We start from the raw sequence: 26,992 nt of genomic DNA on the forward strand, positions 1-26,992 counted from the left end.
CCCTACGGATGTACAGTGTCGACTAAGGGATAGACTTTTCAACTTGGGATTCCTCTTGTAGACGATGGGCTAGTAACCTGTTATTTTTTTAATCTCAATTCCATCATGAAGAAATATAGCAGTATATTCGAGACTGTTGGCTCTGTCTAATCCGCAACGAATGTAGACGTGACTATATGTATGTATCTTCGATCAAACTCATTTAATGTCAACATAAGTGAATTTTTCCCATCACTAGAAGATTGGCGAGTGATCTGAACTTGACCCCTCGGTCTATCTTTCTGTTTTATCACAAAGTAAAATATATAGACGATCTATCAAAATACAGCTTGTTTTCCTTCGGCGGGCGCGAGGGCTGTGAGACGTTACGATTTTGAACTGTCGATGTCATATGATGGAGTGATGTTCAATAATTAATCATAAAAATCTCTGAAATACAATTAAAGTGCTTTCTCAACACTGTCACTATTTCGATCTCAATTCTATCATAAGCCAAATAGCTGAACGTGGCCATTCAGTCTTTTGAAGACTGTTGGCTCTGTCTACTCCGCAAGGGATATCTATAGACATGACCATATGTATGTAAAAGTCACAAAATTATGCTACAAATTACAATTAAGACACAATAAAAAAGAAATTTAATTTATTAATTAAATTTTCATTCCTGCCTTAGTTATCTAAAGCGCTGTACGTAGTAGGTACCCACTTAAGTAATGCATTTTTTTTCCTTAGTCGGTCCAGGCGTGTATTTTTATGGTCACAATATAGATCTGTACTATAAACCACTAATAAGCGAAGTGGCTTTCGAAAATATTCATTAAAATCTCTTTTATGTGCTGACAAATACTAAAACAAAATAGCCCGTCCGCCACACCTGTTAAATTTTTGCTATGACATAATTTGTGTTCCTGATTTTAAGACTGAGTTTTTGACACTTAGTTGGCAAATAAAATATATAATTCAGGACTAAATGAAACATAAAAAGATTCTGTGAAAGGTACCCATGACGGAGGCAGTATATATACGTGGTGCGAGGAAGCTGCCGGAGTTGTGGCCTCCCGCGGCGTCCTCAGATTTTAACTGCACTGTTGTTCAAAATTTTCATTCATTATTATAGGATACTTCATATCGCTTGATAATTGTCAAAACTTTTAGTTTCACAACATTGGTTGACGTCAAATAAATTACTTAAAACTAAGTTTACTGCCGCTTCCAAGGCGTCAGTGCAGAAGAAGCGGTAACAAACTGCACTGCAGCATTTTCTTCAACAACGTCAACTTCACAAATATCCAAACTTAGAATAAAATAGTACGCGATAAAGGTTGCATATATTGTTACTAGCTGTGCCCGCGACTTCGTCCGCGTGGAATATTTATTTTGTGCATCATCGAAGCCCTCAAGGATGAATAATTTTCCCCGTATTTTCACATATTCAATTATTTCTTTTCTTCTTATAGTTGCAGCGTGATGTTATATGGCCTAAAGCCTTCCTCGACAAATGGTCTATTCAACACAAAAATTTTCAATGCGAACCAGTAAGTAGTTCCTGAGATTAGCGCGTTCAAACAAACAAACTCTTCAGCTTTATAATATTAGTATAGATTAACTAGCTTTTACCATCGTTCGGTTTATATAAAAACAGCTACTCCCTTTATTTTTACTCACCAAGTCATTGTAAATTTCTCCGCTTAATAACATTCCTGTTTCGATACGACACATTTTGAAGTGTTCCTCTGGGGGGTCGAAATATCTTTTCATTCATTCATCTAAACTCTTTATTGAATCTTTATTATTGAAATTAATGCGTCCAGGGGCTTAGCTCCCGTGGGAATTATGGGCTTTTTTAGAGCTTTACCTTCTCTCATCCAAACTTTCACTTTCAAAAAAGTGTCAATCGTATTTAGGGTTGATTAAATTGTAAAATACATTGTATACAATTATCATTTTATTGCGAAATTTTTATATATAAAATAATATCTTTACAAAATGTTAGGGTTAGAAATAAATGCTTTGGTTAAATGTTAGTATGCTTTTGGTTGTTTACAGCAGGGGTTTCTTCGGCAGGTGGATGGTCACAGTCTTGTTCTCCAGGTATTGCAGGATGCCGTCCTCGCCCCTGGAATTATTTCACATTCATTTCATTAAGTTAGAAACTATAGTTGGTCTGATTTTGACCAAAATAATCTGTCTTTTTCATCAAAATCAAGAATTTTCAAGTTCGTGGGGCATCAAAATCGGTTCAGTAGTGTTTGAGATATACACAATTATGTAAAAATTTAATGTCTTCGCGAGGTCTAAGTTTGCGGCAATATTTATTATGAAGTAAATTTAGTTAGTAAAATCATTATCAAGAATATCTTACATTTCGCGGCCGATTCCAGACTCCTTGAATCCCCCGAATGGCGTCTGGCACGCGACGTGCTCGTAGGTGTTGACCCTGTGGAAATATATATTTTATTCATGTGTAACATCATTCATTTCCCCCAATAATATGTAAAAGTGATTTCCTAAAGAGAAGAGAAAGCTTGTAACAAGACGCCGGAAAACGTACGTCTTCGTTGAGTTAACAAATATTTATTATCTTTATGAATTTATACAAGCCAATTTGTTTTTATTAATGTAGGTATAGCTTATAAATTAATCACAGACCCACCAGATGACCCATAAAATTCCATGGATTAGTGAGATTTGAACCAAACAGACAGAAATAGCTCGGACATGACGAAGGTCAGGGCTATGGAGACGTCGTTGGTGACCACGTCAGCACCAAGGCCTTAGTTGGAGTCATTAACGCATTCCACGATTTTCTCAAAGTGGGATATTAAGCCATGAATGGTCATCAGAAATAAGAGTACAAACCAAACAGAGCCAGCTCGGACGTGCTTGACGAACGCCAGGGCTGTGGAGATGTCGTTGGTGACGACGCCGGCGCCCAGGCCGTAGTTGGAGTCGTTGGCGCGGTCCACGATCTCCTCGAAGCTCTCAAACTTGAGGATGCTCTGGACAGGGCCGAAGATCTAAAGAATAACATAACACGGCTTTAAAAGGAAGCACAAATTGAAGACTCAATGAATACACTTTGTAACTATCTGTTTTTTAAAGTATAATGTAGATGTTTTTACCAATTTATTTCCACTAAAGAGTACAGTAAAAAAGGGAAATCGAAGACAAGATAGTCATATTGTCTAATGGAATTTGGTGATAAAAAGATTGGGATGTCTAGTAGGAGTGAGGGGAGCCTTTTGCTCAGAAGTGGGATATTAACGGCTAAATGACAAGTTCACTGACCTCTTCCCTGGCGATCTTCATGTCATCCTTGACGTCGGCGAAGACAGTGGGCTGGACGAAGAAGCCCACGGAGCCGTGGCGGCCGCCCCCCGCCACACACCTAGCGCCCGACTTTTTGCCGGACTCGATGTACCCTAACACTTTGTCGAACATCTCTTGATCAATCTAAACAATAGAATAGAATAGATTTATTTTCAAGAACTTATGTATTATTATTTCTTTGTATTTTATGTTCTTATGTAAGTGATGTACAATATGTCTTTATAAGAATAAAAGTCTATAAACATAAACATACAAGAAATCACTTATTGAAGTCGCATCACTTAAATCTAATTATAACTACTACCGCTTCCAAAGCGCATGTGTAGAAGAAGCGGCGGAACAAACTACACTGCAGCATTTTCATCGGACGCCAATTTACAAATATAGATTTCTTAAAACTACATATACACTAAAATTAGCAAGGGAAAGATGTTAGAAATGTGATTTATCAATCGAAAGATGTAAAACATTTTTATCGAAATATGTATGCTTATAAAAATTTATGGATTGTTTTCAGGGATGCTTATTAGAAAGTGCAGTTGAATTAATACTCAGGGCTATACTGAAATTCAAGCGTTTATAATATTCCTTCAGTGATGAAGTTTTATTGTTTTATCGATGACACGCTTGTAATACCACAAGTCACCGTTTCGTTAAAGTTGAAACAGTCAATTCACATAAAATTTAGAATAAACTGAATGGCAGGAAATTTGGAGATTTTTATTAGACTACGAACGCGAATTGACGGAAGGCGACTCTATAGAAATTTAGCATCAAGTTACTAAAATATTTTTGCTTACCTGTGGCCCTTGTTCAACATCCTGGTAGGGGTTGCCGACAGTCCTCTTTTTGGCGATTTCGGCGGCTTTTGCGACAAACTTGTCATAGATACCAGATTGCACATAAGTCCTGGTTCCAGCCACGCAGCACTGACCGGCGTTGGCGAACGCCGCTCTGTGGGCCAGTTCTGCAGCCTTTTCCACTAAAATTAAAACGTTTTGAATAATTTATTAAACATGCCATGTGAGTGCATAACTGAAGCTCTGAACTTAAAACTAAAGTTGAAGAATTCAAAGAAAAAACTTTCCGGATAAGACTTAAACATATTGATTGAGATACAGGACCTGTGAGAGACTAGTGACTGAACTAATCAGTATCTTAATTATTCATTATGTGGAACCCTTTGACAAAAGTAACTAGATATAATCAGTAGATTGAAAAGAATAACCGAAGTATTAATTCAACAATTTCATTAATAAGCAGAGCAATCAATTGGTTATAAATCATTTGCCAAAGTTCGCTCCAGTTAGGCGATGTTTGAAGTGGATCTGAAGAAAGGTTATAGTCAAATGTTGATGTGATAAAAGACGTTTGCTTATAATAGATTTAAAGTAGAATTACTAACCATCAGCGTCATTGAAGACGACCAGAGGACTCTTGCCTCCTAGCTCGAGGGTGACTCGTTTGAGATTGACTTCAGATGCGGCTTTCATGATAACACGGCCGATCTGAAACATACGATGAAATTGTAAGGTGTAAAATTTGTAGTCCCTGTCTTCGTCTAATCATCTAATCATTTTCTCGTCAATATGTTAAGAAAGATTTATCAAATTTTCAATCTTGAACTGATCAAATACAAAGAGGTATTACGGAGATATCATCAGATTAGATAATAAGTAATTGATGCTCACGAAATTATTTAATGTTGTTATCGTCAATGTGGTTATATTACATAATAAAAGATTACATTAGGTGAATTTAGTCGCAATTTACAAATCAAGACATTTTAGGTCTACAACATATTGTACACTCCAAAGGTATCTAAGATTTTTAATTTACGCACAAAAACTAAAGTAACAATCATTACGAGTATTAAAATTTAGAAATAAAATACCTCTGTAGATCCGGTGAAAGCAACTTTATCAACGTCCGGGTGGTGGGTGATGGCACCGCCGGCGGTGGGCCCGTACCCAGTGACCACGTTGACCACGCCGGGGGGGAAGCCGGCCTCCTTGATCAGGGCAGCCATGGCCAGGGCCGTGAGGGGAGTCTGCTCGGCCGGTTTTACAATCGTTGTGCATCCTAGAGATCAAAGACTAATTAAGAATTGGCTTAAGGCACTCTTTCTCAAAAACTTTAAGCGTATGCTTTCATTAATGTAGTACAATACGTAATTATTACGTTACTATTTTCAAAGTAAAAAATGTGCGTATCAATCTTATGTTCATTTCGTGCGATTAAAGATTAAGTCATCCAAGTATATTTGTTAACTCCGCTCTGTATCGTACTCAGTACCGCTCTGATTGGCCTGGGTCCTGGATGTTTATCTATATACGTATTTATTATAAAATATAGTATCGTTGAGTTAGTATCTCGTAACACAAGTTTAGAACTTACTTCGAGGCTAACTCAATCTGTGTTATTTGTCCCTTATATATTTATTTAGTATAAACTCGGGGACATATGCTTGCGTCATATTTTCATCTTGTCTCAGAACAAAATTGTATTGCAATAAATTGTGAAACATTTCGGTGGCCCAAAGATAATAATAATGAAAAAAGCTAAAGAAAAGTTTCGGATGAAAATATAATACGATTGCGCAATAAAAGCTAATATGGTGAAATTATGGTGTAATCATCCATACTGTTACGCAATTGAGCAATCTTTCTAAGACCAGATCAGCAAAGAGACAAGCAATCATTTATAATTATTTATTTATTTTTAATCAACAACAAAATCTGTCTGTGACGTTCGTTCCTGAAACTTTAGCAACGGTTTAAACGTATACTGCGTTAGTGCCTTTTATATAAATCCTGATATTTACTTTCAGTTGTGAACATGGGTCAAGGTTTAAAATATGATAAAAATCCATTTCAAGTTATATAATGTTAACAAACTCATGCGCATATGTTATTGTTAAAATTAAACGTTATTGTTTATCAATGGTGTAGGTACTGTTGTTCTTACAGATGTAGTATGCTATCGTCATCTTTTTGCTTCTTACCAGCAGCCAGAGCAGGGGCGATTTTCCAAACGAACATAGGGATGGGGTAGTTCCATGGAAGAATTTGACCACAGACACCAACGGGCTCTTTGAGGGTCATGGACATCACTTCACCATCTGCAATCAAAGGTTATCCATGACGTCATATTAGATTCAAGTCATTCAAGCCAAAAAAACTTTAATAGCAATTGGCCCTAACACATTCATTATTTGACCTGGTGATCCTGGAGTGGTTTTGGTAGACAATCTTCGGATAACTCTATAAGTTTATGTTCAATTTGGTATTTATGGAAGCACGCATTAGCTGACATCATAAATTACCTGCGGGAATTGTGTTTCCCAGGATTTTGTCCGCCTTTCCGGCATAATATCTGATCACATTCGCTGACCAGCTTATTTCACCGATCGCATTCTTCAGCGGTTTCCCGTTGTCCAAGACCTCCAGCTCGGACAGGTACTGAACGTCTCTGTCCACAAGGTCGGCAAGTTTGAGGAGCAGGCGGCCTCGCTCGGAGGCGTCCAGGGTTCGCCATTCGGAGTACCGGTGGAAGGCCTTCTTGGCGGCGGCAACTGCTAGATCCACATCGGCCTGGGTAAAATATATCACATTAATAGCATATAATTATCAAACAAAATGTCTAGGAAGGTAAAGCTTATTAAATTAGGATTCTTCTTTTGGCGTTGGACTAGCACTATCACAATTTGAATCTCAATTTCACGACCTGAAGGTCTGAAAGCCTTTCAAGACTTTACCTAATTTAAGATGATTTAAAAAGTCCTCTATTTCTTACCTTGTCTCCTTCTGCAACTTGTGTGATGACTGACTCATCCTGAGGGTTGATGGTGGGGAACGTCTTCTTGCTGACAGCGTCCACCCACTCGTTGTTGATGAACAGCTGAAATTAAATATACTTGTGAGGAATACTATTTCCACTTGCCACGACCCCTGCATACTTCTCCCGCTTCTTCCATATTCATCTATCTATTCATGCAAGCTCGTTGGTTTTGAGTAGTTTAGAACTTAAATTTAGCCAGGACGCCCCTCTTCCTTTCTCTGTTCATCTTCTACAGATTGATGCACATGTTGAAAGATATTTATTTTTCGATTTCCATCTGCCCAAAGGCTGACTGGAAGAGATTGCATTAGCGATAAGTCCGCCTTTGTTCCATTTCTGTCTCATTTGTGCTGTTTTGTATGTTTTGCTCTTATGGTGCAACAGTTTATCTTTTTATCGTAAGCAGCAAAGGTCTTTTGCACGCCAACTCAAGTAATCTTGCTTTGAAGGTAGGTATCGGGGAAGAGAGAACTTAAGCGGGGAATTTATCGGTTCGGCATTCGATGTTTAAATAATTCTGTGGCATAATGCGGGCCCACACGCACACAAAACCAAGTTGCTCAATGTGACAACTAGGGTTGCTTTTTTTTTACAAATTTTATGGTTTTGTGTGCTTTTAGTACATGCTAACAATTTCTTGCAACCTTTAAATGTTTCGAAGGTTGTTTGACAATCAAAATTTAAATATAAATAAATAAATAATTCGTTTTTTATTAAATTTCATGACGCCCTATTTCTATCTTCTCGCCACTTCTGATTCATTATAGAAAAAACTCTCTCAATGAAAGCTGAAGTGGCGGAAACGGACAGTACCTAAATAAGAAATATTTTTTTTTTACATTTGGTAAGTTATCAGATGAATTTTTAAGTAATTATAAATAGTTTCCATCATCTGTTTTAACTTATATGTACAGTTAAATAGTTGTACTTATAAATATTTACCCATAATGAGTGTTTTGTTTTACGCACCACAGTAAAAGTTGGAAATAAATGTATTTTCGCATACTTTATTTGTATGCAAAAGTATAAAGCATTATTACCAAAAATAAAGTAGGATACGTTATTATAACGTATAGTTGGCAACCCTAGTGACAACACAAACAAACACTGCGTTGTGTGCGAGGCAGCTATTTCTATTCGTACACATCGTGCGGCGTCGTCTCGCCGACGAAGCGACGCATTGTCCTTGACTGTGAACTATGGGGGCGGTGCAAAACATGGAAAGTGTAGAGAGACAGCTTATACATCTATACTTATATTAAAAAGCTGAAGAGTTTGTTTGATTGAACGCGCTAATCTCAAGGACTACTGGTTCGAATTGATTTTTTTTTGTGTTGAATAGAATATTTATCGAGGAAGACTTTAGGCTAAATAACATCACGCTGCAACTATTAGGAGTGAAGAAATAATGGAAAATGTAAAAAAAAAAGCGGGGTAAATTATTCATCCTTGACGGAGGCATTCTTAAATGGGTCACCATGGGTCGCCATGATATTAATAATGGTTTGCCCTACAGTCATGTAGTTACCCTACCTCATTTTATGTGCGAAATATAGATTCGTTATATCTTTACTACTTAGTATATTTTCTGCGGCTATTAATTTATTCATTAGAATAACTTTGTCTCAAAATTTTTATGTCTTAAAATGTAACTCGTAATTTACACCCTATAAGTATATAGTTTTTTGCAGGTGTTTCATCATGTTTAGTTGTTTGTAAATACTCTATTGTACATAACAAAATTTTAGTAGTTCATAATAAGACAGTAAATAATGAAAATGCACAATATTGCACAATAATTTTAAGTAGTTTAATATAACAGCCAAAGCCAGGACAGAGAAGGAGTCGTAATCTCTGTACTTTAACTACTTTGATCACGTGCGCTGTAGCTGCCATGTCTCCATGTGGATACGATCGGAAACATAATCGTTGTCAATTGACCGGGCACACAACGGGTACAGTGGGAGGCAGATAAAGTTCACCACCAATGGATATTTATTACGGACGGGGTCAAGTTTAACTGACATTGACTGTACAAAACGTGCCAAGTATATTTTATACACGACTCTGGTCCGGACCCTCGCTTGCATGTCAATTGTATCTTTATCTAAATTATCATCATTACAAATCGCTGTGATTTGGAATTCCCTCCCCGCACATCTTTCTTACCAGATACATACAACTATTTTCAAGGCAAGTGTGAATAGGCACAATTTGAGCTTGCACCGTGTGGTTTCCAGCACTTTAATAGAATAGGACCACTCCATCTCTTTCCCAGGGATGTCGTATAAGGCGACTAAGGGATAGGCTTAAAAGATTGGGATTCTTCTTGTAGGCAATGGGCATACAATCTAAGCCACACAGCTGGACGTAGCCCTCTGTCTTTTCAAGACTGTTGGCTCTGTCTACCCCGCAAGGGATATAAACGATTATATGTATGTATGTTTCGCATTTATGTAATGTCGAAGATGAAATGGTGTGATAAGTGTAATACCTAGTGTTTGTTTTTCGTCGAAGTCTTAAAATAGTTCAGCTCATTAAAATAATTATGTAGGTAGGTACCTACTGTTACTCGCGCAGTAAAGATACTGTAATCATGTGTGTTTGACTGTCATTAAGATAATTTCTTCCTTTGAACAAAACGAAGCTGTATCGTATTTATAAAGGTGGAATTTCAATAAATTTTCCAATGTTATTTGTGAATATCTGTATAAACATTACATTGATCAATGAAAAGCCTTGAGGATTTTCTGTCCACAAAAATACTTCAGCTTGGCTGTTTCCTTTTCGTACATTTGAATAAATATAATTTAGATCAAAGAGTGTGAAGGTATTTATTCTATTAAAAATTACGCTGATAAATAAAATTATTATTACTATTTTCAGCGGCCAACTTTGATGACATTTGATAATTATCCAAAGCGGATTTCCATCTTATTTTTTTTTAAATTTAAAACAGTGGCCTACGTTACTTCGGTAGGTCTTGTCTATCCGTTCCTAATTTCAATAAAATTCTATATAACTACGCTTATTAGATTTTTGTACAAAAAAAAATAATAATTTATGGTGATATCTAAATTAAGTAATTCTTATCTGCTGCATGAGTCACAGTAAGACACAGTAAGATGCAAAATCTTGAACAACACATTACCTCATAAACTCTTTTGGCAACATTATTATAAAAGTCAAGGAAATAAATAGATTCATTTTACTTTCATCATCTAGTTAAACGTAACCTATTGACTCTGTCTGCCCCGTAAAGCAAGGCATGATATGTACATTTGCAATCGACAATAGGCAGTTAGAAGAACAACAGGAAAGTGTGAAATTACAGTAGGTTAGGTATTCAAGTGTACTTCAAGAATCGTTCAAAAGCATGACTGCTCTTTATAAATACAATGGGTGTTTGATAAACTGAATTGCTAGTTATACGTATGTACATTTTCCTTGGTATTTTATGAGTATCGAAAAATTTTATGGAAATTTTTGTGGTCGACCATTTAGTTGTTACATAAGGGTTACTATACTATAGATTAGATTTCTTCATTATTAGTACCGCTAGAACTGCTTTTTTTACATTGAATTCGTTACGAACAAAAAACAAATAATTTTTTGTCAATTTTTTGAAAATTATTGACACCAAAACAGAAAAGAAAGGAACACTTCGTCTTTTTCCCTTGGATGCCGTTAAATGCGACTAAGGGATAGGCTTAGCCCGTCAGTCCCGAAAAGACTGATGGGCTAGCAAGCTGTTGCCAGCCCATCAGTCTTTTCGGGACTGTTGACTCTGTCCGCCCCGCAAAGGATATAGACGTGACTATCTGTATATAGGTACAAGTATGGATCAACTAAACAAAAATCCATTAAGTCATATCAGCAAATTATAAAAAATACATATTTAATTAGATTAATAGTGGTGACTGGAACTCATTGAAGTTTTTTTTTGTTAGCGATTTCAACGGAGTTTGAATAAATATTATCTAATGTATTGATATAATATGTAGATTAGTTTAACTGACTGTTATAAACATGTCATAATATTAAACGAGCCGCATTTTTGTACGTTAGATACTAACTACATGAATAAAATTTAAAGTTGATGAATAAGAACTTAACAATTGTTATTTTTAACTAAAAAAATCATATCACAACTCAAATTCAATACATATTTTAATATTAGTACAACACTACTAAAAATATATCTTTAATTAGCGCATTCAAACAACTCACTCTAATAATTTATCCAATTTTCTATATATATAAAATCTTACCTTAGTATATTTGACGTCAACTTTCATTTTGTTTTATTTTAACACGTCTGCACACACTGGAAGTCTCCCGCCGAGTGAGCGATCGCTGAGAATCAACTACTTGCTATACCTACACAAATAGAATTCCAAGCGAACAAACACATTCGGCTGGACGACCGCTGATAAGGTTTATCACTACTAGCCTATCAATTCGATGTCGCATATCTATTTAAATTAATCCGTAAACATGCGTGAGGTGTGAATTTTATGGATTATATATGTATTACACAATAATTCCGGGACAGGAAGTGTATGGAATTGATTGTTATTTAACGTCTTTATTTAGTTTGTTAGTTAATTGGAATAAGTGTCAGTGTAATAGAAAAAAGAATAGGACAACTCCATCTATTTCTGATGGATGTCGTAAAAGGCAATTAAGGGATAGGATTTTTTAAGGATTCACTTTTAGACGACGGGCTGGCAACCAGTCACTATATTAATCTCAATTCTACCAGCTGAGCTTGGCCTATCAGTCTTTTCTGGCACTGTCTACTCCGCAAGGGATATGGACGTGAATGTATGTATAGTTTGAATATTTTAATCTGTAAATGTAATTGAGATTCAGATATTGAGTTGCCAACAGGCCGCCTTCTTTGCGAGAAGAGAAAGTGTTAGCACTCACTTTTTTATGGTACTAGACCAGAAGAGAAGCATTTTGTATTAGTAACAAGCGACCCATCTCGTCTTCGCACCGGTAGCATTATAAAAATCTTCCTCAGAAAACCCCTCTCTCAAACATTTCAAACAGGAACAAAATCCGTCAAAAACTTTCCGAGATTGGGGCATACATACAGACAGAGAAAAAAGGGACTTTATAATTATGTAGTGATGTAGTTAGTGACTAGCCCGCAGCTTCGCTTGCCTTAAACTAAAATACCCCACTTTTCCCATTCTAATTGGGATTACCCACAAACCATCGTCATCTGAATAGATTCCTTTCGTGTCAAAAATGGTTTCACTAATAACATTTTATGCAAGGAAGATCAAATTACAAAACCATTTAAAATAGACCTAGTGTGTACCAGGTCAATTGAACCCAAATCGATGAGTAAGTATATTTACTAAACAATTATGATTTTATCATTATAGTTGTACGTAGGAACATAATATTATTATTGTAAACATACATAAAATCACGCCTCTTTCCCGGAGGGGTAGGCAGAGACTAATGGTATTTATACTATTGTATAAATAATATTAATAACATATTGATATCATCTTTCGTTATATTCTTATAAAGTAAACTTTTTATAACTACATTATGATAAAATTGTATCTGACCGATGTCTGTACTTCAAATATATTGCCAAAAAGAAACGATATGAGGGATCCGTAAAAGAAGCCAAAACTTTCTGTTTGTCTGTACTTAATTCACGCGAAAACTATTGTTGTGATTTAAATACGGTTTTCTCAAATGTTTTAAGCTTGGTCCAACATAATAATTGATACACGAAAAAATAAATTATCCAAGCTTTTTAATAGGTCAGCTTTTTTATTGAGATTAGTAGTGATCGTTATTTTCGTTTGTTAACGGCAAACGAAGTCGCGGGTAACAGCTAGTATTCAATTTATTTATTTCTTGGTGATAACAATTAATAATATTATTATTTTAATGAGCATTTCTTGATAAAACTTATCAGCATTCAAGAAATATCAGAGTATTGTTTGTGAAAAACAATTTTTCGCTTTATCTCAAGTGAATAAGATATATTATTGGAATATTGTCTTATTAATTTAATTATTTATTGCTTTCTTTCCCTGTCGCGTTTTATAGCGTAGGTATCTGGTGCATTTTAACTGATGGCTATTAAACTAAGGGCGTAGGGTATTGCAGGATTGCAAACAGATCTAGACATTATAAATAGGCCAATAAGCAATAATCTGGCGAAAAAAAAAGATTCCAAAATCTACATCGGCAATCGAGTAAAATGATACCAAAAACTCTTTTCTAAAGTATCTAAATTGATTGATTTCTAACCTTTGCTCTTATGGCGATGAAACCTATGTGAGGTAACTCGCTCACTAAAAAAAGTTACGGGCGTGTATGGCTTAATAAAGACATTATGATTCAAATAGAGACAGATTTCCAGCCCGTCGTTTAAATTAAGAATCTCAAATTTAAAGCCTTTCCCTTGATTGACTTTGCAATTTGCATGGAAAGAGAAGTAGCTGGCAGACAATGCTTAGCTATTGAGAATATAATGTCTAGCAAATGCTGTTTTCTGAGGGGCCGGGAACCGCACGGCACTTTGCTATAATACAAGTACGGATATTCCAGGTCTAGACCCAGCGCGTCCCCTGATCAACTCTTACGGCTCCAAGGAGTTCCGACTGGGCCGGAGTGACGCGGAGGTGGTCCACGTGCTGCACACCAACGCGGGGTTCCTGGGGGAGACGGGGCAGGTCGGCCATGCGGACTTCTGCATCAACGGGGGGAGGTGGCAGCCGGGGTGCAAGGGGCATTACATGAGTGAGTGCATGGGCTTCGCTTACGTGGGAGTTGTCAGAAATTTAAATAGTTTATTATTTGTTTTTCCGTAAAGCATTTTCAGTGCCGAATTTTATTAGGTTGATAAGACTGCAAGTGAAAAGAATGATTAGGAGTTGCTTCCTTTCAAATCTCCAGCTTCATTGTCAATGTCGCCGGGGTTGTGGCACCCATTATTACGTTGAACTTCCAGAAATATGAGAATATTCTAATTTCAACGGCAAAGATTCAAATTTAAACAAATATGGTGATCATTTCCAGGAGTATCCCGTTGCAGCCACTTCAAGAGTTCTTGCTACTTCGCGGCGAGCGTCAGAAAGCGCCTGCGCATAGTGGGGGTGCCGTGCAACACTAACTGCCCCAAGGAGGGGGGACGGTGGGGGGTGCGGCTCGATCAGCGGGCCGTCAGGATCGGGGAGGACACGCCTGACAAGTAAGATTTAGTAGCTTTGTCCCTAGTTTCAGGCTATGGGCTTCCACATATAGTTTTCACAATTTTTTTCTGGGCGGCTTCTGATGGAAATATAATTGTCATCTTCCGACTGGCGTTAGACTTCGTTGCGTTCTCACCTTTCGAGGGTAAGCTTGATGAGGAAAATTAATTAGCTTTGCCCCAGGATTTAGACCTCAATCTCCTAGGTCCGTAAGTCAGGATGGGAAACATTGATGTGAGAAGGGATCTTAATCTTTGAAGGATGGCTATACTCGTATAGATTTATATATCATCATAATTTAAATTTAGAATTTACAACACTAACAGAAAATGTATAATTTGTTCTTTTAGAAAATATCGTCAAAATATATTTATTTTTCAGTGCTCGAGGGATGTACTGTGTCAGCGTCGACCACGATGAAGATTGTCCATTTGATTAACATCATTAAAAGAATTCCTGAATACAATGAAAGCACAATAGTCTTCACCAGTATATCTACAACAGTTTTGCGGCCTGTATCATCACAATTTGTAAATAATATAATATCGATCCAAGGTTTGGAGCAAACAGCAGCTTGACATGTCTACATGCTGATATTAAAAGTATTTAAGACTATGAATAAGTTAACTTTTAATTAAATATTTATTGAACTTACCACTGTAAATAATTTATTTTGATTGATAAAGAAAATAAATAAATGGAGTCTGCAGTTTTATTTACAAACCAAAATATTTGTATTTTCACACAGAAGTCAAAATTACATACATATGGTCACGTCTATATCCCTTGCGGGGTAGACAGAGCCAACAGGCCACGTTTAGCTATTTGGCTTAATGATATAATTGAGATTCAAATAGTGACAGGTTGCTAGCCCATCGCCTAAATAAGAATCCCAAGTTTGTAAGCCTATTTCTTAGTCGCCTTTTACAAAATTGTGTCTTATGCAGACGACACTGCACTCCTATTCTCCGCTGATACCTGGAAACAAGCCTTCAGCTTCGCACAATCCGGCTTTGATAGTGTGTCGTGTTGGCTGCGATCCAATCTGCTAACCCTGAATGTCAATAAAACATGTTACCTTACATTTTCTATATACTCTCCTCCTAAAAACTCAATTCCTCTTACGATTACAGCCCACTCTCTTTCTTGCTCATCTTCTGAATCCTGCTCCTGTCCTTCCCTGTACTGCTCAAAAATTGTCAAATATCTTGGTGTAACCCTTGACAATAGATTGTCTTTTCAGGCCCATATCAGTGTGATGACTGGCAGAGTCCGTAAACTAATGTATATATTTAAGAAATTACGGCATGTTGCTGAACCATGCATCGTCAAAATGGTATATACTGCACTCTGTCAATCGATACTTACGTATGGAATCGTTACTTGGGGTGGTGCTTGCAAGACCACTCTGATTAGACTTGAACGCGCTCAGAGAGCACTCCTGAAAGTATGCTTTTTCAAACCGATCCTATTTCCGACAACAGTCCTTTATCAAGAGTCGCAAGTGCTAACTGTTCGCCAACTTTTTATCTTGAATACAATCACCAAGCAACATCAGGAAAATAAATATATGTCTACAAACAACTGTCAATCTCGGCGTCCCCCTAAAATTCAGACTTCTGCTTTTAATACGGTCTTTTCTCATCGTTTTTATTGTTACCTAGGTCCGTTCCTGTATAATGGGATTAATCGCACATTGGAAATTCATCTTCAAAGTAAATTCTTATGTAAAAAGACTATCAAAGAATACTTATTAGGTCTTGATTATAATTGTACAGAAAATTTGTTACAGTCTATTGCTTAATTTGAGAAATTACATAATTCATTTAAAAAAACTTTTCTTCTTTTGTTATATATATTGATTCAAAGATTGCTTCTCGAAGTTTTATTGTTTTTCTTTATACTTTTACTTTTTAATAACAATATGACACTACGTACACCAAGTGGGGAGAGGCTAGTGTTCTGAGATACAAGCTCTGCTTAGTTTAGGCACTAGTCTCTCACAATCTTTAATGTAATTTGCAACATATTGTTTACTTTGTTAATGTATTTATAGATTGTAGAGAAAAATAAAGATATTTTGATTTTTTTTTTTTTTTTTTTTTGATTTTACGATATCCATGGGAATGAGATGGAGTGGTCCCATTCTTTTTCGTATTAAGTCAAAATTTCTGAGTTCCATTAAATGTTTAATCTTTTATCTAGATGACATCATTTTCCAAGTACCGTTATTGCCAAATCATCCAATTTATAAATTGGGTATATGCATACATACATTGTCATTTGGGTTCTTTAGTGGATGGTTAAAAGATGGAAACATCACCGCATAAGTCCATGAAGTATTTCAAGAAAACTACTACTGAGAATATGTCTATGCCTATTATATATCTCTGTCAGAGCTGTCGAATAGCTCAACGATGGAATTTAGATTCAGAGTGTGACGGGTTACTAGTCCATCGCTTTAAATAATCTCAAAGTGTAAAAACCTTTAATAATACATTATAAAAATAATGAAACAACAATATCTTTCGGACTATTTTCTTGGAGACAGATGAACTCTCATGGTGCTACAGGAGAAATTACACCGGTTATTGTTGAGCACGGAGTAGATGGACACGTTGCCGTAGAAGAATTCCCCGCCGTAGTATCTGCTGATCACGCTTTCTGTGTCTATCACGAATTTGTAACTGCCCTGGAAGTAGATGAATAGTTTTCATTAGCTATCCATTATTTTTCGTCTACATACACACACACTAATAAGATTTTATCCAGCGCGAGTTATGATTGAAGTTATTGGAAATTAAGCGAATTATCTAGTGCTGTCATCAATGGACAGACCTGTCAAATAACTTGGGAAACAAAACTAATAGATGAACTGCCTTAATTAAGCAAATTTAAATAAAGAGACAGTAATAGGTGGCTAAGATTTTTACAGCTGAACGTGGCCTGTCAGTCTTTCAAGACTGTTATGCTAAGACATGGCTATGTCTACCCCGCAAGGGTTATAGACGTGATTATATGAATGAATTAATGATTAACTGCTGCTTCAGGGTATCAGGGTTCAGTAATGTGTTAAAGATCTTCAAATTCATTTAATACCAGTACATGCCTTCCTAGTTTTCCTCCATTTAGTGTTTTGAAAGGCAAAATTTTCTCAAAATAAGTTCCGAGGTTTCGGAACCTCGAAACATGTGATGTGCTTTTTCTATCTCTCTTTAATCTTATATTTAGATGACATTATTATAAAAGGTCTTTTATTGCAAAATTCTCTATTTGTCTATTGGGTACATACATAGATCCATTATAGTCACGTCTATATCTCTTGGGGGGTAGATAGAGCCAACAATAGTGAAAATGGTATAGCTTTGTAATGGAATTGAGATTCAAATAGTGACAGTTCTGCTGGGTCAATAAATAGAAACGTTTACCTTCAAAATAACGCAGTCGTCGGTGAAATTGAGTATGGTCTGCATGAAGGGCTTCATGAACACGTTGTCGCACACCTTGTTCACTTGCAGTCTTATCAGGTTGTTTCTGTTCGTTGATACGATTATTTTGGCCTGCAATGTTAAGTTTTTATTATTACTTATTAACATCTTGCAGGCATTTCTCCCCATATATGTATGTAAACGTATATGAGTATAAGGATCGGGAAAGTCAAGTAAGTGCGCTTAACGACTGCCGTCTTCAAACTAACCTGAAACATTAATTGATATAAACATCTTAGGTATCAGGTAGGTCTTCAAATTGAGCTGATTGGGGGGCAAGCAGCTCAATTTAAAGACCTACTCCTTGATAACGACATTTTTGTTAGTTAAAAACCATATAATGGTCGAACTTAACAGCAATATTCTCGAATTAGTCGCGGCGAAAAGCCAGAGGGCATTGTGTTGCGGTATTTATTTGGCTGGTGCCAGATACTGGAACCTGTGCGGCCTTTTAGCCATTGTCAGGACACCACATGATGCCCCTCATGGGGCATAAGGGGTTTCAGTGCCAGGAGTTCCACACTCCCCTGAGTGAAGATCGAAAAAGGGCATAATACTAACGTTCTATTGAATATAAATGCACCTTACATACATACATACATATAATCACGTCTAAATCCCATGCGAGGTAGACAGAGCCCGCAGTTATAAGCCTATCCCTAAATCGCCTTTTACGACATCCATGGGAATGATCCGTGCACCATGCAATTGTTGATATAAAAACCTAAAACATTCCTACATATATTCGGATCCTGGAAAAAGTCCAGTAACTCTAAAGACATACCCTGAGAGGCTCGATGTTCTGCGAAGCGTTCATGCTGAAGTAGATGACGTTCCCGTGACCAATGCGCCAGTCCACAGCACAGCAGTCTAGCCTTTTGGGGCCCTTGCATTTGTCCAGACTTATTAACTGAAGCTTAAACTTTCCCTGAAAAAGAAGTGAGGATTAGATTATATCTAGGTACCAATATATTTCAAAAACAGATTACTCATAAAAAATATTTTTTTTAAATGCCCTTTTCTTCTTCATAGAAACTATATATTTACTGAAAGCTGCAAAGTTATTTTTTTCCGAATGTGAATTCCAACTCTGTTGAATAGCTTATATTCCAATACTCACATTGAACCTGTTAAAATTAATATTTAATTAGGATTAAATAAGTCCTTATTCACAAAATTTACCTAAATTATTACGTCCCTTTTATAAAAGATATATTTCGAAGTTCGAAAAGTTTTATACTTAGAAAAATTTTAGTAAGAAAATCAACTTACGAAATTTATACCCGACATTTCTGCGCAAATTAAATAAACATAAATGAAGAAAATCACTATTTTATATACATTTATTACCCTCATTGCAAACGACACTATCTATTACAACAAAAATGATTTCATTTCAAAAGTTCTACATAATGTTAAATGACTTGCGGTTTAGTTAAACATGTCACGGATTGTTGAACACTACAGTTTATGAAGTAGGTTTTAACCATTGTAAAAATTATACCTTTTGTGTATCAAAGCGGAAAATAAGGGGTATCAATTAAGAATAATTATTATTGTAAATGAAAACCAAGTTGGTGTATCTACTATTTTTAGTCCAAATTTAAAAATACTCATTTAAATATTTTAAAAGCCGTTTTGATTTTGCAATGTTTAAATTGGAATACTCGTAAATAGAAAGGAAATACGTTTATAATTGGTCAAAAGCATACACATTCTATAAGATAGTGTTTTTGTACTAACTCAGCCTGACGATTACAAACTAACCTTGTCCTTCTATCTCCTGGCGCAAATCCTGGTTACATCCTCACATCTTTGGAGAAGAGGATGACCATATGCACTTCTTTTGACCATGTTTCTTGATTGGAAAAGTCAGGTATTAAGCGACTACCGTCAGAACTCTGTAGTCATTTTGCAGGGGAACCTGATCCATATTGGATTATGGTATAGGCTGCACTAGTTTAATGTGCCTATCCCTTTATTCGCCTATTACGACATCCATGGTACAGTGATGATCTGTTCTAAAGTGTGCGTACCACACGGCCCTTTTCTTATATAGAACTAGCTGTGTACCTGCGACTTCTTCAGCGTTCGTTGATTTTGAAAAAGAAAAACGTATTCTATGTTACAACGCGGGTTTTAACTATATGTACCTACACGAAATTTCATTCGGATCGGTCCAGCAGCTTAGTTGTTAAAGCGAATAAAACAGACAGACAGTCTTTTGCATTTATAATAGGTATAAGTAAAGAAAGTAAGGGATAACGAATTCAGGATAAGTTCTTACTGTCGAATATGAGAGTTTGAGCAAAATGATACTCAAATAAACAATAAAAAAAAAAATTGTTTATTTATTTTTCACTCTTTATCTCTTGGTAAAATCATGGCGTTCACAATGGAGCATGAGAAATTACATTCGCCGTTGAACATGATGGAATGTATTGAGACGTTGCCGTAGATAAACTCCCCGCCGTAATACTTTTGCAACACGCTTCCTATGTCCACTGTCATCGAGTAATTACCCTGGAAATGGGGAAAAATTTAAAACAAATTTTCATGTTACATACATACATATGGTCACGTCTATATCCCTTCTGGGGTAGACAGAGCCACCAGAATTAAAAGATTGAATGGCCACGTTCAGCTATTTGGCTTAATGATAGAATTGAGATTCAAATAGCGACAGGTTGCTAGCCCATATCGCCTAAAAAATCCCAAGTTTGTAAGCCTATCCCTTAGCCGCCTTTAAGACATCCATGGGAAAGATATGGAGTGGTCCTATTCTTTTTTGTATTGGTGCCGGGAACCACCAATTTTCATGTTGTTAGAGTTATTAGAAAAAAAGCTCAACTAATTTACTGATTATTATACCAGAATTCAAATTCCATTAGCTTAATCCGACCATCGATTCTTGTGGCTATTGGTTCTATCTAGGCCGTAAGGGATTAAGACGTGATGATACTTTGATAGACATAAATACATAACATCACGCCTGTCTCCCATTGGGGTAGGCAGAGACTATGGATTTCCACACACCCTTACAGACCTCTCCCGCTTCCTCCACACTCATTAATCTGTACTAATAGTATAAAGCTGAAGAGTTTGTTTGTTTACATACATACATACATAAAATCACGCCTCTTTCCCGGAGGGGTAGGCAGAGACTACCTCTTTCCACTTGCCACGATCTCTGCATACTTCTTTCGCTTCGTCCACATTCATAACTCTCTTCATACAAGCTCGGCGGTTTCGGGTACTTTTGACCTGACCCTTTACCAGGACGTCCTTAATTTGATCAAGATACGTTCGTCTAGGTCTTCCCACTCCGACCTTTCCCTCCACACTCTCCTTGTATATCTGCTTAGTCAACCTGCTTTCATTCATCCTCTCCACATGACCGAACCATCTTAACATACCCTTTTCTATTCCTGTAACTACATCTTCTTTCACATCACAACATTCCCTTATCACGCTGTTCCTTATCCTGTCACTCAATTTCACACCCATCATACTCCTTAACGCTCTCATTTCCACTGCATTTATTCTGCTTTCATGCTTCTTTTGCCATACCCAACTTTCACTCCCATACATTAATGTCGGGACCAACACGCCCCTGTGCACAGCCAGTCGAGCCTTTTTGGATAGTTTCTGACTGCTCATAAAGGCATGCAAAGCTCCATTCACCATGTTCCCCGCGTTCACTCTCCTTTCAATATCACTATCATACTTGCCATCTGATGTAAACTTTGATCCTAGATATACAAACTCTTTCACTTGCTCCACTTTTTCTCCTCCAATCAAAATATTACATGCTGTCATTTCTTTCTCCATTTCAAAAACCAGTGTTTTAGTTTTACTTACGTTCACTTTGTTTTTACGTTTGTTTGTTTGAACGCGCTAATTTCAGGAACTACTGGTTCGAATTGAAAAATTCTTTTTGCGTCGAATAGACCATTTATCGAGGAGGGTTTTAGGGTATATAACTTCACGCTACAACTAAAAGAAATAATGAAAAATGTAAAAAAACGGGGAAAATTATTCATCCTTGAGGGCTTCAATAATGCCCAAAATAACTATTCCACGCGGACGAAGTTGCGGGCACAGCTAGTCTTTTCATACATATTCGACGATTACAACTCCTTACATCTTCCTTGATAGTGGGACATGATCATGTAAGCACAGTAAGTGTCATGTTACAGCTGATGATGGAAAATTATCTATTCAACATGTAAAAAGAAACCTTTAACCCTCCCATTTCGTAAAAGGTGACTAAGGGATATGCTTTTAAACTAGGCGATGGACTAGCAATCTGTCACTATTTGAATCTCAATTCCATAATTAAGCCAAGCAGCTTAACGTGGCTTATCAGTCTTTTTAAGACTGATGGCTCTGTGAACCCCGCAAGGAATATAGACGTAATTATATGTATGTATCTTATATAATGGTTTACCTTCAAAACGCCGCAGTTTTCCGTGATGTTGGCGATGCTTTGCAAGAACGGCTTCATGAAGGCGTTCTCGCATACCTTGTTCATCTGCAGTCTCACAAGACTTTTGCCGTTTGTAGAGATTTTGATTTTCGCCTGAAAAAAATTACCCAACTGGTCAGGGGGCTTTATTCACGAAAGTTGTTAGGACGTACGTCATATTTTCCTTTTCTCTTTAGGAGATTTTAGTTAAGTAATCCGAAATGTTGAAAAGAGATAGAAGATAAGTCAATGCTCGTAAATAAGGGAGCGGTCGATATGGATGGGGTTCATTTTACAACATCTTATCAGCTGTTCAAAGCGTAAGGTCGCTTCGTTTACACTTTTCAGTCGCTTCGTATAAAGCATAATGCATATCTATACACACTCTTTCTTTCCCATAGGTTTAGATAGAGACTACGTCTTTCCACTTGCCAGGATCCCTTCACACCTTCTTCGCTTACTCCACATTCATGTTTCTACATCCAAGCTCGTCGCTTCAGACTAATCATAATCATTCGCTTTTTTAGGGGTTACATACATACATATAATAACGTTTATATTCCTTGCGGGGTAGACGGAGCCAACAGTCTTGAAAATACTGATAGGCCATGTTCAGCTATTTAGCTTTAAGATAGAATTGAGATTCAAACAGTGACAGGTTGCTAGCCCATCGCCTACAAGAAGAATCTCAAGTTTATAAGCCTATCCTTAGTCGCCTTTAACGACATCCATGGGAAAGAGATGGAGCGGTCCTATTCTTTTCTCTATTGGTGCTGGGAACCACACGGAATTTTTAGGGGTTCATTAGTTATAAAATTATACTCATTGTCTCATTGCCTTTGTTTGCTTTTTTTTCTGCTTTTCTTTTTCTTATGGTGCGGTGCAATAAAGAGTCTATCTATCTATCTATAATTTACAATTCCATCTCTTCAAAGACGCCAGGATGTAACCGGACTAACGCTAAGAGGAAGAACAAGATTTTGTCAATAAAACCTACCATGAGTGGTCCGATGTTTTTGGGGAGGTACATCGTGGAGTTCACGAGGTTCCCGTCCTGGATGGACCAGGTCACCGAGCCGCAGTCCCGCTGTTTGGGACCCCTGTCCATGCTTACCATCTTCACTCTAAACTTACCCTACGAAACATGCAAGATTATTAAACAAAAGCATATATACGACGACGCATTGAGAAAGCTAGTCTTTATACATACATTCATACATATAATCACGTCTATATCCCTTGCGGGGTAGACAGAGCCTACAGTCTTGCAAAGACTGATAGGCCACGTTCAGCTGTTTGGCTTTATGATGGAATTGAGATTCAAATAGTGACAGGTTGCTAGCTCATCGCCTAAAATAAGAATCCAAAGTTTATAAGCCTATCCCTTAGTCGCCCTTTACGACATCCATGGGAACGAGATGGAGTGGTCCTATTCTTTTTTGTATTGGTGCCGGGAACCACATAACACCTAGTCTTTATATTTGAAGTCGATTACAAAGTATGCAGAGATCGTGGCAAGTGAAAAGATGTAGTCTCTGCCTACCCCTCCGGGAAAGAGGCGTGATTTTATGTTATGTTTCTTTTTACAAATATGTGTTAGTCCTCCTCTCGTTTGTAGAAATATGGGGGAAATCTGGAAAATAGATGAATGGACAGCATGGAGAAAAACATAAGAATGAGTGGGAGTAAGGAGTGTCTAGTGAGATGGCAAGAGAAAGGAATCATTAAGGAAAGCTAACATACGGTGTTGACTCCACGTAAAGAGTGGGATAAAGTCTTAGTAAGAAGAAATATTCTGCTACCCTGAGTACGCCAATGATCATAATCAAAGACGCAAGGGATTCTGATAGTCTTAATGACCAGGTCACCTTAGAACCTCTTCCCTTACCAAAAGAACATACATAGTTAAGTAGTTATATTTAGTTCATCCGAATTGTGGGAAAGCAAATAATCACAGCTGAGAATGTCACCAGGAAAACACTGAACCTAATTATACAAATATACCTAGCACCTATCTAATGTTAATTCAACAAATGCACTTACGAAAAAGGAATGTCCGTCAATATAAATAAATAAACAAAACAGACAAAAAATTATATAAAATGTGCAGTACGTGTTTATTGCCATGATTATAATAATAAAATGTAGACTGTTTGATATAATTTAATGATAAGTATAGGCCAATTGTAGGCAAAATGGATTATAATTATATGAAATAGTCTAGAAGCGATTAATCTAAAATGTGAAGCATACCTAGATGAATGTGTTGTATATGTACCGTTATGTATAACACATGCCGATCACACAATCATGTCAAAATACTAATCTACAGAACGGACATAGTCATGAAGATATCAAAAGATGTATTTGTAAACAGCTTTTAAATTAATTACTCTTAAATCTTAACCGCCAAACCTATAGGTATAGGTACATTTTCATCAAACGCAATAAAAATACTAAATAGCTTATAAGAAGTTATTTTTCAAGATCGATGTAGTCGATAGAGGATACTCTTTAAGACCAAGGACTAGATAACGCTTCCAAGATTTGTGTGTAACATGAAGGCAACATAGACTTTAATGTTTATTGTCCATGGTGTGAAATAAATGATAAGTCAATAAATCTGTCAAAGAATAACATCATAGATAACAGACGTCATGCCGAAAATAAATATATTACAGAAGCCATGAAGAAACATTCAAAAACTCGTGCAAATGAACATAAGATACGCGACAATTTTCCTAAAGTTATTCACTCTGATATTCGTGATGGTGGCCGCGGTATTTTGGGCTGGGTCGGGCATGAACTTCAAGCGCAAGTACAAAGATGAAGAGACCCTGGTCGGTGGCGCTATTTGGAGTCAGATCATCGTCCCTATTGGCCTGATGATATCTTTTATCATCAAAGAAAAAATGGATGTTATCGTGCACGGATATTTCCTACTCACTGGTGTCAGTCTCTTATTCTCAGCAGGTGTGGTTTTGGTTGGTATTTTTGTATTGATCCTTGAATATTCATTTATGATTTTTCTGTCGTTTGCTCCGGTTGCACCCTCTCTGAAATTGCTAACTCAATGTTTTAAAAAAGTTTTTTTCTAATATTTCTTCCTCACTTCTCTACGCGCAACCCAGAATGCCTCTAAAGAGCATTCTGGGTTGCGCGTAGAGAAGTGAGGAAGTCTTTAGATCATGATCCTAAATCGGGTCAGGTTATTACATGAATATACTCCCGTCTGACCTACAAAACCATTGCACATTTTAGATCATAATATAAGCTACACTAGGTATGTGCCTATTCCATTCATGAATGGCTTTTATGAGATCTATAGAAAAGAGATGAAGTGTTCTTATTTTAAAGCGCCAGGGAACACATAGACTAGCTGTTTCTTTTTATTATCTTTTCAGTTATTAGGAGAATTCAAAACACTCAGGAAGCAAAGGATACCTCCTCCACCCAGTACAGATGATGAAGGTGAATCCAGACGATCGCGTTCCCGCAGAAGACGCCAGCACGACCGAGTGTACTTGGTGATAGCCGTACTGTGCTTACTAGCTGGGTGCTGCATGCTAACAGAGTTTTTGATGCTCATTTTGTTATAGCAGATGTTTATGGAGAAATATTTCATGTTCTATTTGTTTCTGGCTTAATAAATCATTTTTTACCATGTTCTTTTGCTGAGTTTCAACTTTTTTTTCTCAATAGCAGCTTCATCCTTTTGCTTTCGATTCGTTTCCTATCGGTTTGTTACCTTAGTATCCTGCCACCTAGTTCTGACTTCCCATTTCTATTCCAGTCGTCTGATCAGAACGAGTAAATGTTTAAAATTTATTGTGAGTCACGGTCTATGCATTTAAATGCCAAATTAGTTTTTATGTGATGCTTCAGTGTACAGACAGTCCACTGGCTCGTATTTATTCTGTTGGTTATTAAATTATTTTAACCATGGATAAAATACACTTCTGTAAATCCAGGACCGAAGTCCATCCGTCAAGTATTTTATGTGTAGTAATATATGGCCAGACATTTGCTCTCCAACTAACTAAAATGACCGTTCCAGCGATTCTTGCACTTTCCCACACTTCAATTGGAGTATAACAAATATCACAGTAAATAATTATACATGTACAATGAGATTGTTAATATAAACATTTATGAACTATGCATACACAAACTAAAGCAGAAGATCTTTAAATCATTGTTTTTGTTTTATCATCCATTCCTCTTCGGCTCCTGTGACTGGTGGACGCTTTATGGTTTGATCTTCGACATGGCTATAGGATTGTGAGTTTAAAATTTTTGATATTTATGTTTTTCGGGGTCTAAAAGATTTCTTCCACTGCTACTAAAAAATGCAAGACTCGTTTTATTTTTTACTAATAACACATTAAAATCAAAAACGATGTGTTGGCCGCGTTTCAAAGGCCACGACATGTTGTGAAGAAGTTGTAAGAGTACATTCAAATTAATTTCATCAAACTTACCTGACAATTCAATCCTTGGATCATGATCATAAATTAGTCTTTGGTCCATGAATTCTCAGTGTGGAAGCAGTTGGGACAAGTGTGAGAATAATTATGATGGTGGTAAAATGAACTTAGCCAAATGTTTTGCTTCCATGCCTCATTACTTACTAC

General features: G+C 36.7%; 3 protein-coding genes across 3 annotated transcripts in view; 2 read left to right on the forward strand and 1 right to left on the reverse strand.

Moving 5' to 3' along the window:
• The window catches only part of LOC106129115 (phospholipase A1), a 42,396-nt gene extending 27,342 nt beyond the window's left edge, over window positions 1-15,054 (forward strand). The window contains exons 6-8 of the mRNA XM_013327585.2: window positions 13,759-13,950; window positions 14,230-14,401; window positions 14,784-15,054. Coding sequence (XP_013183039.2) covers window positions 13,759-13,950; window positions 14,230-14,401; window positions 14,784-14,841 — 422 coding nt within the window. The 3' untranslated portion in view covers window positions 14,842-15,054. The remainder of the gene's footprint in view (window positions 1-13,758; window positions 13,951-14,229; window positions 14,402-14,783) is intronic.
• On the reverse strand, window positions 1,928-11,601 carry LOC106129159 (aldehyde dehydrogenase X, mitochondrial). The gene is made up of 11 exons (XM_060947794.1): window positions 11,442-11,601; window positions 7,126-7,230; window positions 6,656-6,923; window positions 6,335-6,451; window positions 5,225-5,412; window positions 4,736-4,838; window positions 4,131-4,312; window positions 3,289-3,453; window positions 2,860-3,017; window positions 2,363-2,437; window positions 1,928-2,116 (listed from the first exon to the last, which is right to left on the reverse strand). The coding sequence occupies exons 1-11, from the start codon at window positions 11,466-11,468 to the stop codon at window positions 2,041-2,043; spliced, it is 1,464 nt and encodes a 487-aa protein (XP_060803777.1). The 5' UTR covers window positions 11,469-11,601; the 3' UTR covers window positions 1,928-2,040.
• Window positions 15,055-25,072: 10,018 nt separating the features above from the next.
• On the forward strand, window positions 25,073-25,957 carry LOC106129117 (uncharacterized). Its single transcript, XM_013327587.2, has 2 exons — window positions 25,073-25,342; window positions 25,763-25,957. The coding sequence occupies exons 1-2, from the start codon at window positions 25,073-25,075 to the stop codon at window positions 25,955-25,957; spliced, it is 465 nt and encodes a 154-aa protein (XP_013183041.2).
• The last annotated feature ends 1,035 nt before the right edge of the window (window positions 25,958-26,992 follow it).

The sequence above is a fragment of the Amyelois transitella genome, chromosome 14 (assembly GCF_032362555.1).
Source record: "Amyelois transitella isolate CPQ chromosome 14, ilAmyTran1.1, whole genome shotgun sequence".
Taxonomy (NCBI): Eukaryota; Metazoa; Arthropoda; class Insecta; order Lepidoptera; family Pyralidae; genus Amyelois; species Amyelois transitella.

Coding starts and splice junctions, on each gene's coding strand:
- LOC106129159 (XM_060947794.1), bottom strand. CDS start 11,468: ATGAAAGTTGACGTCAAATATACTAAG. Junction 5,413..6,334: donor CGCCCCTGCTCTGGCTGCTG/GTAAGAAGCAAA, acceptor TTTGATCTCTAG/GATGCACAACGATTGTAAAA. Junction 3,454..4,130: donor ATGTTGAACAAGGGCCACAG/GTAAGCAAAAAT, acceptor TCTATTGTTTAG/ATTGATCAAGAGATGTTCGA.
- LOC106129117 (XM_013327587.2), top strand. CDS start 25,073: ATGAACATAAGATACGCGACAATTTTCCTAAAGTTATTCACTCTGATA. Junction 25,343..25,762: donor TCTCAGCAGGTGTGGTTTTG/GTTGGTATTTTT, acceptor TTATCTTTTCAG/TTATTAGGAGAATTCAAAAC.